Source organism: Cataglyphis hispanica, chromosome 4, assembly GCF_021464435.1.
Source record: "Cataglyphis hispanica isolate Lineage 1 chromosome 4, ULB_Chis1_1.0, whole genome shotgun sequence".
NCBI lineage: Eukaryota > Metazoa > Arthropoda > Insecta > Hymenoptera > Formicidae > Cataglyphis > Cataglyphis hispanica.
The window spans coordinates 6,078,510-6,090,273 of NC_065957.1; the positions used below are offsets into that span (position 1 = coordinate 6,078,510).

The window sequence follows — 11,764 nt, forward strand, 5'->3', positions numbered from 1 at the left end:
GAACGCGATTCGGAGCGATGCGTGTTTCTCGTTAGTAATTTCGAAATCTATCGAAACGCTATGCTTCGAGAATCGAAACTCGAACTCGATGCAAATCACGCGATTGCGAGGGCGCCCCTGGAGCCTCCCCCTCCATCCTCCTTCTTGGAGCTCGGAGCTCGGAGGTTGAGTTCATGAGCGGCTGGGGTGCTGGGGTAACCGATGCGCCGTGCATCATCACGGAGAAACATCAAAATGAGAGCACCCTCGTGATAGCTCGCGGCGCGACGCAGTGCAAGTCAAAGTTCGCGGTTTAGCTCCGACCCGAGGAACGTCAACAACGGACGTTGGCAACGTCCGATGTTTCGTGACAGGCGTCCCCGCTGACGCAAAAACGGCGAGCCGAAAGCAAGTCGAGTTCATTGATAACTCTCTTGTTGATATCGTCTAGCGGTTCACGGAGAAAGCAAAGTGTGTACACACGGATTCTAATGACTTTCCCACTCCTTAAGTATTTATGCTTGTCCTCCTAGAACGTAGATTACTTTGAAGAAGATGTGTAAGAGACTTTGGAGATATTGCGAAAAATTGTGTACTTCTGAGTCATTCTTGGAGCCTATTTGAATTGGAGCAAATAATGTATTTTTTTAATTTTTTTTTTATTGCTTTATACTATTTGCCAAAATTTTAATCAATGTTAATGAATTTAAGTTAAATGAGTTTAATATTTTTTCTATATTGTAGTGTAGTATATTTTGTTTTTTAAATGTGAATTTTTAAGACTAACATTACATAAATTTTTGAATTGTGAAATGTATAATTATATATAGAAGTGCAAAGATCTAAAAAAAACATTAAAAGATAAGAGACACTTTGTATACAGCTTTTGTGAAGAAGAATAATAGTTATCACTTGCAAAAATTCAGTATGATAAATTGATGATCAATAGCTTATATCCGGATGAGTCATATGCTTATCATATAGCTTTAATAGATATTACAATATTTCATAGATATATATTTCTCTCTATTCATTATTACATTTTATCTTCTAAAATATAACATATCTTTTATATAAGATTATGTCATCTTTATACAAGTATAATCTTTTTTTTTATTTACTTAACAATATATATTTCACGTGACATTACATCATCTTGTCACTATAGGAAAACTACAACATTAGGGGATCCGCTGCAGGCACATTTGAGACCTGCGGTGGTTGGTGAATGGTGTTGCAGATAGATTCCGTGTGGGGCTGGGCGTCACCCCCGCTGCGCCTCCAGCTAGCCGGGGGGACCAGGGGTGCCTCGGGGAGAGCAGCTGTGGGTGCCCCATCCTCACAGAGGATGGGTGAGATAGTTGTAGAACGCGCTCCTTCCCCAGCACGCCTCAGTCATACTTCTGAGAAGCATCCTCGTGCAACTTTAACCGAGCTTAATGTTCTTCGGCGTCATCGGGAACTGTGTGATGTCGTTCTCAATGTTGGCTCTAGAAAAATATTTGCACATCGTGTCATTCTCTCAGCATGTAGTCCATACTTCAGGTAATGTCATATGCAAATAATATGTTTTTGTTATTCAAGAGCTATGAAGAATCTATGTAATGTTGTAATATACACACACAAATTAAATTTTTATCTTTAGGGCAATGTTTACTGGGGAGTTGGCGGAATCTAGACAAACTGAAGTAACAATACGCGATATAGATGAGATGGCTATGGAATTACTCATAGATTTTTGTTACACTTCTCACATTATCGTCGAAGAAGCAAATGTTCAAACTCTCCTTCCAGCAGCGTGCCTTCTTCAATTAGCAGAAATTCAAGATATATGTTGCGAATTTCTCAAACGCCAATTAGATCCGTCAAATTGCTTGGGTATCCGAGCATTTGCGGATACCCATTCGTGTCGCGAACTTCTGCGTATTGCCGATAAGTTTACTCAACATAATTTTCAAGAGGTATATGCAAGAAAAATAAACATTAATTAAATCCGAATTTGGAAATATGATTTTACGAGTTTATGTACTTTCCAGGTAATGGAGAGCGAAGAATTTTTGTTACTACCTGTTGGCCAATTGGTGGACATTATTTCATCGGATGAACTAAATGTACGTACGGAGGAGCAAGTATTTAGCGCTGTGATGAATTGGGTTAAATATAATGTCACGGAGAGACGACAACATCTATCTCAAGTTCTGCAGCATGTGCGATTGCCGCTACTTAGTCCGAAATTTTTAGTCGGTACTGTTGGATCCGATCTGTTAGTTCGTTCTGATGACGCTTGTAGAGACTTGGTGGACGAAGCGAAGAATTATTTGCTTCTGCCGCAAGAAAGACCATTGATGCAGGGACCTAGAACGAGACCTAGAAAACCTACGAGGCGGGGAGAAGTGTTGTTCGCCGTTGGTGGATGGTGTTCGGGTGATGCTATCGCTAGCGTCGAAAGATTTGATCCTAATACTGCTGATTGGAAAATGGTCGCACCTATGAGCAAACGAAGATGCGGAGTGGGTGTAGCGGTATTAAATGATCTGTTATACGCGGTCGGTGGACACGACGGACAAAGCTACTTAAATAGCATTGAACGATACGATCCACAAACGAATCAGTGGTCTTGTGATGTTGCGCCTACCACTTCTTGTAGAACCAGTGTGGGTGTTGCTGTGTTAGATGGATTTCTGTATGCAGTTGGTGGCCAGGATGGAGTGCAATGCCTTAATCATGTGGAAAGGCAAATATCTATATTTTCAATAAACATTTAACATATAAATATGTAAAATATTGTTAATGTATAATTTTTTGCAGATATGATCCTAAGGAAAATAAATGGTCTAAAGTGTCGCCAATGACTACCAGAAGATTAGGAGTAGCAGTTGCTGTGCTTGGAGGATATTTATATGCCATCGGCGGGTCTGATGGACAATCACCCCTCAACACTGTAGAAAGATATGATCCGAGACAAAATAAATGGTCCCAAGTGTCACCGATGTCTACGAGACGTAAGCATCTAGGCTGTGCTGTATTTAATAATCTAATTTATGCTGTGGGAGGACGAGATGATTGTATGGAGCTCTCCAGTGCGGAACGTTATAATCCCCATACGAATTCCTGGAGCCCTATAGTAGCAATGACATCTAGGAGAAGTGGAGTAAGTTAATTTTTTTTTTATTACAGATATGTAAAATATAAAAATGTATGGAAAATGTGTTGCATGATTTGTTTGCAAATAAACTATTAATGAATTTAAATTACTTTATAATTCTGTATAACTATGTACAACAGTAAATACATAAATATTAATAGTTGTCATCATGAATCTCAGGTGGGTTTGGCGGTAGTAAATGGTCAATTGTACGCAGTGGGCGGATTCGATGGAACTGCGTATCTAAAAACAATTGAAGTGTATGATCCGGAACAGAATCAATGGAAACTATGTGGTTGTATGAATTATAGGAGACTTGGCGGAGGCGTGGGAGTAATGCGAGCCCCACAAACTGAGAATTACATTTGGTAGCTCAGGCCCCCCTCTTCAGCCCAAATGGCTGAAACTCCTCTAACTCCTCTTACACCGATAACGCCTGTTACACCTGTAACCCCTCCCGCCCCTGTATCGGTTCCTGTTGTTATAACTAATACTAGAAAACGCTACCGCCGATCGATGAGCATTATATAAGTAATGTATGCATTTTGTAAAAGACTTTGCCTTTCTAAAGTTTCATGAAAACGTCCTGCATCCAGTTTTTTGGTATTTAATTTATTAATAACTTCGAACTATTTCTTCGCTCATTCCAATATAGATTATGCATATAGAAAGAAGATGCATAAAAAAATGCGGATATTCCATCGATTTACTGCCGTTATTTTATATTTATATTACATCACATTATTTTACAGGATTTTTTTGTCAATGATATATGTATTTTATATACAAGCAATACACAAACTCTAATTATTTTAGATTTAGCTGTCTAAAATATTCTTAAAGAAATGCCTGGTCTGTCACATAGAATTTTAAATAATGTTTTTCTTATATAAAGAAAAAGAAAGGCAAAATCTCTTCCCTACTATTTGTCAGAAACATACATATTTTGAAAAAAAAAATATTCACACCTTCCATTTTTCGTGAATGGTCAAAATAAAAATTTAAGTTGTCAGTTATAGTCATACTTTAATTATAAAGGGTTGCTTCTACATGATGCTACCCAATAATGCAAAAATGTAATATAAGATAAGATAATTTCTCTCTATGTAAGGCTAGATTGCTTTTTATAAAAAATGTATGGATACTTCTTTTGTTTATAAGACTGAATCTCAACCAGAAAATATTAAAATATTAAACCGTGAAACAGTTTAAATTTTCTTGTAAAGATAATAAATTATATCATTTACAGTTAAAATTCTGCTAACAATTTGTACCTTTCTAACTGATTTAATGCATTTATTACTTATTATTAACGATTTATGACAAATGTCAAGATGCACGTCCAGGAAACACAATATGTATAATATTTAAGATTATATATTATTTAAACACGACATTTGAAATTGTTCTTTCGTGTTGCTGCAAGAAAACGTCATTTATATATAACCAACATCCGTTATATATCTTTAAATCTACAGAGTAGCCTTATCGTACAAAATGGTGATAGGGATCATTGATCAATAATCTCATAATGTAACACATTTGTTATAATTATGTAATAAAAATCAGAATTGCTTATAAGAACGACCAAAAATTTTATAAATAATGAATATTGTGTTTGCAATTTATTTTAGTAAAAATTGAACAATGCATTATTGGGATTATTTAAAAGATGTAAAAAATGCTTAAATTGTCGCTGTTACATGTATGAGATTGTTGAAGGCAGCAAAATGCATGTCTAGTGTAAGAACATATTGATGATGTAATGTAATTCTTTCTAAGCAGCTGGTTGCAGATATAATTATTCCGATTTACTGGTTAATGGAATAACCATTACAATGGCTTATTAATGCATTTCTCAATTAACTGCTGGACTATTCTATATAATCAATTATTATGTATTTAAGTTATGAATTTAATATTCGTGATACTATAGAAGAGAAATTGTGGATTACTGTTCAGTTAATCAAACTAGACATTAAAATGGTACAAATTATATTGTAATGCGTGAACAAAGTTCAAATAAGTGTTCAATATCCAATCTCTTACCTGATTTTGAAGAAGTTGGAACCCTATATCTGGGAAGAAAATATAATATTATTATTTCCACAATATTTAACATGGATATTACTAACTGATTAATTTTTACTCTTATGTCAAAATTCATACATAAGAGACATTATACTGAGCTTTAATACAATCAGTTTCCCATAAACGAGAAATATTGAAAGTGATTGTTATTAATTATTGCAAGCAATAATCCTGAGTAAAACATAAAGTGTTAATACAAATATATTGTTTTCTCATCTTACAAAGATCAAAACTATATTGTGTACAATTGTACAGTACAAAGGAAGAATCATAGAATTTCTTTTCTTTGTCAATAAATTAAAAAAAGTGCGCATTAGAATTTGCACAAACCATTATGTATACTGTTATTGTCTTGTATATAAAATACCCTGTTATTTCTTCTCTTGGAATAATAACAAATTTTTTTTTATAAAATATGAATTAAAAATAAATGCAAATTAGATTTCAGAGAACTATGAGTTTTATACAAACATAATTTATTGTTCGCATAACAATGAAATTTATTATTTATTATTTTTATATTTGATATATTTCAAATTCAAAAGAGTATTATAAAATATCTCATTACTTTGTATGTGCGTGTATTTATTGTTGTTAGTACACATTTACATTTGTATGTGATTCAACTTTATAAAAATTCGTTACAAAAAATATTAACCTATATAATTTTTAAAAGGATGAAATGAAATAATACATGTCAGAGAATAAAAACTTGTGCTCAAAATTTATGAAATAAAATGCTAAATGTACTAAAAGTTAAACATATATTTACTAGTTTTTAAATGCCATTTTTATTTGAGAAAAAAATACGATATTTTTTATATACTTTCAGTGCGATTTAAAATCAAGTGACTTTTATTGAGATTTCATTAATTTTTTTCTTTAGAAATATTTTGTAATAAAAGAATATAATAAAAAGTTTTTAGATTAAAATTCAAAGCAGTGATATATGTATAACATATATGATGTACTACCAATTACACCATGAGTCACGAAAAGAGTATGTTCTTACTTGCATTTTCTCTGTACTTTCTTACAATTCTCTCTTTGTCTCTCTAACGCGTGGATGTATATTTATTTCATTTTAAGTGCAGAGAGTGTCAAATTGTGCAACTAAAAGGAATACATCTATGTGACGTATACACTGCATAAGTCAAACGCGAAAAGGAGATGGCGACCATAGTGTCGTAGAAGTGGGTGAATTTTCGGTTTTGATTTCGAAGTACATGCTCGTATCACGATCGAGAATAATAATTAAATATTCAATAGATTGAAAAAAGCATAATACGATGAGTTTCTTCACCAAAGTGTTCGGCGGCAAGAAGGAGGCAGCTGCTCCTTCGACGGCCGAGGCGATTCAGAAACTGCGCGAGACGGAGGATATGTTGATAAAGAAACAGGAATTTTTAGAAACTAAAATAGATAATGAAGTATTGATAGCAAAGAAGAACGCGTCAAAAAATAAGCGAGGTATTAGTTTCGCTCTTTCTGCAAATCGAGTCTCGTTTCGTGGGTTTTAAATTAGTTACAATTCAACTGTCATCGCGTGACGATATTTATACATGTCAGTCCATTTCATTCGTAATTCACTATTGTGCTGGATTATGATCATTTACTTTGCGTCCAACTAATATCTACATAGTCTTACATAGTTATAAATAATTTAACTTGTCATGGCATGAACAATAGTTTGAGCACTAACCATATCATCTTTTTTAGCTGCTATCCAAGCATTGAAAAGAAAAAAGCGATATGAAAAGCAATTACAACAAATTGATGGTACGCTATCTACAATTGAAATGCAAAGAGAAGCACTGGAGAGTGCAAACACAAATACTGCCGTTCTTACCACCATGAAGGGTGCTGCAGATGCAATGAAGGCTGCGCATCAGCACATGTAAGATATTTTTTTATTTATATATTACTTATCATATGTATTATATAAAATATTGTAATAAGTAACAATTGTATATTTTGACAATTACATAATAATTTGTGCCTCTATCTACATTAGAGTATAATTATTTTTTGTTTTTATTTCAGGGATGTTGACCAAGTGCATGACATGATGGATGACATAGCGGAACAACAAGATGTGGCCAGAGAAATTTCCGATGCTATATCTAATCCAGTAGCCTTTGGCCAAGATGCTGATGAAGATGAATTAGAAAGAGAGTTGGAGGAGCTTCAACAAGAACAGCTTGACAAAGAATTACTTGGTATTGATACAACGACAGATGAACTGCCAGCAGTGCCAACATCAGTTCCTGTTGCACCAAACAAAATCCGCACAAGTAACTATTATTTTTTTATAAAGCACATTGTTAACTGTATAGAGAGATTTTAATCAATTTGATACAAAGTGGTAATAAGTATTATTATAATTTATGATATTGTGGCAATGTAAAATATTGTCATTTTATTTTTAGAAACTAAACCAGAAGAAGATGAAGATTTAAAAGAATTGGAAGCATGGGCATCGTAAAGTGATATTAGAAGTGACATTGAAATCAAAGATACAGGACGTTTTTAGATAAATGTAAAATATATATTATTATTACCACGATATACATAATATTATATTATATATCTTGCATTAAATAACTAAATTAATTTTTTAATATAAGCTGCAATGTTTAGCTTCTTAAGCAGTTTTTGGAAAAAAAAAAAAAAAAAAAGCTATTGAAGTTAATTATTAAGCTTTAGTAAAGATTATATTGCTTGTATTTTTATGCTGGTAAATATTACTAACAATTGAACAACAACAAATCTAACTGGATAAATACCAGTGAATAGAGGGGAGAAAAATTGAATAGATATATATTTTATATTTACAATAAATATATTGATATAATAAATGAATATAATAAATGAAGGTAAAACTAATAAAAAAAGATGAATGTAATTCATGTAATATAAATGAGTATAAAGAAAAAAACATAACCCTGCTTGTGTATTATGTGAAAAAAAATTGATAAATCATAAGCGTAAACATATAAGTATATGTAATAAAAATAGACCGAGCGACCTCAATGCTTACAATTATTATTACAATTAATATTTTACAATAATAGTGAGAATAAAATAAATAAAAGAGGAAATATAATAAGACGAATCTCTTATTCTCATTCATTCTGCATCTGCTCAGTGATTTTGATTTCTTTTTTTTTTTTAATTAGAAAGAAACAAAGACTCGTCTTAGGGTGCATTAGGAAATTTTATCTGTGGAGTAGAGTGACAATTAATCCATTAGGATAAAGAAATTTTTGCTTTTTTTATATAGTCAAACGTTACTCTCAAACGTACTCTACGGGTAGAATAGGATCTCCGAATCCTTACAAGTTCTCTCTTTAATTCTCTTTGTCAGTAGAAAATCTACTTGGGATCTGTCAGACCCCAAGTGGAAAACCTACTTGCACATTGCCATCTCTATTTTCATTGTATTGGGAACAGAGACTGCGCTATGTCGCGGGATGCTGAATGATCAATACTGTCACACTGGACCAAAGATCGGACTCAAAAAGGCAGGACATCATCTAACAGCATCATGAAAACCATACCACATACCTGCGTGCCAGGTATCGCTGGTGAGTATATTTTTTCGACCTTTAATATTATTTTATATATCTTTCCAATTATTTAAATATTAGAAAGTTATTAAAGAATAAATGATCAATTACTTGAAGCGTTACCAACCTCCAACGTTCCTCCGCATAACTCCGTAAGAGAGTAATCGAAAATTACATCATTTGAAACAAGACATATATAAATGTTCGATATTAACACTAATTTTTCTAAGAAAATAGCATAATTTTTACCTAAATATACGCTATAACATTTTCTGTTTTATCGGAAAAAATAAATGTGTTTATATACTAATGAATTAAGAAAAGTCGAAGGTGGATAGAATAAAAAGTATATCTCAAGAGCAAAAATATCTCGTTGTTTTTCAATATTTTATACAATTATTACACACATACACATATATATATTTTTTTTTAATTAAATTTTTTAATCTTTATAATTAATTATTCATATGTTCGCTTAATCAAAAACAGTTTGTCTCCGCGCCATAATATCATACTTGCATAAGTTACAGATCTACCCGCTGAAGAATCAATCGAAGAGATTGCCGAATCAGTGGATGAATTGCGAGAGAAACTCGCCAACATGAAAAAGCTCATGGAAGAGAGAAAGGGCACGACACTGGGAGAAATTAGCGCCCGAAAAAGAAAAGAGACTTCCGACATAATAGACGGCAATTTCTTGTCCTGGATTTTCGGATCAGTCCTCTTAGTAATTTTGAGCGTGAGCTTTTACGCCTTCTATAATCTTTATCACGCAGTGCTGAAGAAATTCCCGTCCCATCATACGGAATTATAAAAAAGTGTATGAAAATGAGAAGAAAAATTCAAACTTAAAACTTTCATACAAAAACATTTTATTAAAAATGCGAAGAGCGGCCTCCTTTAATTTTTCTCCTCTAGAGTCAGATAATATAAAATGCGGACAGTCCCCAAAACAACAGATGTTTCTTTCATTATTCATATATAATTTTTTCAATCGATGAATAATAACTTTTTTTCTTACAAAAATAATCAAAGTTTTCGAATAATTAACGATTGAAGATAAAAAACTAGCGAGTTAAAATTAATAAAAGGAAATAGATTATAATGTCATATTGTTTAATTAATTTCACAGTTTACTTATTAGAATTTTAATTTGAAACGTACAAAAATATGTAATGTTAAGAATTTAAAAATATATGATAAAATCTCTTTGATGATTTTTTAAAGAGATAATCATCCAGATCGATCAAAAAAATTTAATTAAAAATTTAAAAAAGACATCTAATAATTGAATAAGAAATATCAGACATTATTTAATTATTTACTATTGAATTTTAGGAAGATATTTCAAATTTAATTCAAGTTAAAATATTAATGATATGCTTTGTCAATATGTGAATGAATTTGATGATCAATGAAATTTATTGTTAACATCCAAAAGAATTGAAAAATGTAAATGATGAACAGTATATTTCTGGAGAAGTAAAGTGCAATATAAATTTCAGAAAGAGGAGAGATATTTATTTTATCTATACTCAACCAGATAGAATTTGTAATGATAAAAGACCTGACAAATTTTTTAGGATCACAAACTAAGTGCCTTAAAAAACTAATGAATTAAATGTTCTGCTATATATGTATATGTTATAATATTATTCATTATATGTATAAATATAGACATGTATAATAAATTTAGTCAACTAAGCACTATAATTTGAAACTTCAATTGAATTTGAAATAAATCAAACATATTATCTCAAGTATTTACCATAAAAAATATATATTACATTGAGCTAAATTTCTTTTTAAATTTTCAATTATATGCTATATAATTAATTGCTATAATCCTACTAGCATGACGAGTTAAATAATAAAATAAGTTCTTTCTACATTAAATATCACTATATGTAATATGTGAATAAAAGATAAAAATACAATTAAATCAACATTTCAATATTTTATTCAATAGCAGTTTTAGATATATGTGTAATTACATGTGAAGTGACCATTCAAATTGTTGTATTTTTCTTTGTTCAAATCAGTAACTGAAATAAATACGATGTTATATTTATGAATAAACTGTTAAAAAAAAGATTCATTAACGATATCATACAGAATATTACTTTTTTTCTACATATTTTTATAGAAAAATTATTAAGTATTCTATGACAGTTTCTGATGCCTTGTTAAAAAAACGCAGATTTAAATATATATTGAATAATACTTTTTACTTGCATGTTTACATTATACAGGACACCCAGCAAACAAGATCAATATTTTTATGTCAGTCACATATTACAATCACAAAATCAATCAATCCAAACATTAATTGAACGATTCGCATCTTTAATATCTCATTCCTAAATTCTTCTCATTGGAAAGACAATCTAGAAACATGATCCATTAACAACTTTATCTATTGACACATTTTATTTTATTGACTCAATTTAGTTAGTTTAATTTTATTTATTTAATATTCAAACCTCGACTTCCGTTTTACGAACGTCTTTCTTCAATTCTGCTATTATACTTTTGTATCGATCTCGATAGAACAAAGGTCTTGTTTTCAACATCTGATAAAACATTTTCTAGATTTTTTATTTCATCTCGGGATTGTCGAAACTGAATTTATAAAATTTAATTATACCAGTTCATCGAATATTACATAAAATATTACATAAAAAATACAATTATGTGTGCAATTTAACATCTTTTGTATAGAATTATCTTGAAGATAGGACGATATAAGATTCTTAATTATAACTGACTTTGGAAGAAACCATTGATACCTTTAATATGGTTAAAATCTAGAGAAAAGAAAACGGTTTATATATAATTTTGTAAAGAATTTAATTTAAAATCTTAATTATACTCACACGCTTTTTTAATTCCAACATTTCAGTATTATGCTGAAATAAATACATCACAGTTGAAAGTTTTGATTCTAAGTAAGATAAAAAAATGATATTTTCTCACCAAA

At 31.1% G+C, this 11,764-nt stretch overlaps 3 protein-coding genes across 4 annotated transcripts; all 3 read left to right on the forward strand.

Annotated features, from left to right (window-relative positions):
* The first annotated feature begins 125 nt into the window (after positions 1 to 125).
* LOC126849172 (kelch-like protein diablo) lies at positions 126 to 5,548 on the forward strand. Of its 2 annotated transcripts, none has more exons than XM_050590783.1 (6): positions 126 to 450; positions 1,148 to 1,524; positions 1,625 to 1,940; positions 2,016 to 2,713; positions 2,788 to 3,130; positions 3,305 to 5,548. In XM_050590783.1, the coding sequence occupies exons 2-6, from the start codon at positions 1,208 to 1,210 to the stop codon at positions 3,494 to 3,496; spliced, it is 1,866 nt and encodes a 621-aa protein (XP_050446740.1). In that variant the 5' UTR covers positions 126 to 450; positions 1,148 to 1,207; the 3' UTR covers positions 3,497 to 5,548. The 2 variants fall into 2 exon arrangements, with proteins under 2 accessions (XP_050446740.1, XP_050446741.1); XM_050590784.1 differs by having other exon boundaries at positions 1,179 to 1,524.
* Positions 5,549 to 6,359: 811 nt separating this feature from the next.
* Positions 6,360 to 8,324, forward strand: LOC126849246 (charged multivesicular body protein 4c). The gene is made up of 4 exons (XM_050590918.1): positions 6,360 to 6,685; positions 6,935 to 7,112; positions 7,259 to 7,509; positions 7,645 to 8,324. The coding sequence occupies exons 1-4, from the start codon at positions 6,505 to 6,507 to the stop codon at positions 7,698 to 7,700; spliced, it is 666 nt and encodes a 221-aa protein (XP_050446875.1). The 5' UTR covers positions 6,360 to 6,504; the 3' UTR covers positions 7,701 to 8,324.
* A 145-nt stretch (positions 8,325 to 8,469) lies between these two features.
* Positions 8,470 to 10,497, forward strand: LOC126849265 (uncharacterized). Its single transcript, XM_050590948.1, is given in 4 exon segments — positions 8,470 to 8,714; positions 8,716 to 8,749; positions 8,751 to 8,802; positions 9,315 to 10,497. Coding segments are annotated over 4 exon segments (396 nt in total). The 5' UTR covers positions 8,470 to 8,688; the 3' UTR covers positions 9,599 to 10,497.
* Positions 10,498 to 11,764: the final 1,267 nt, after the last annotated feature.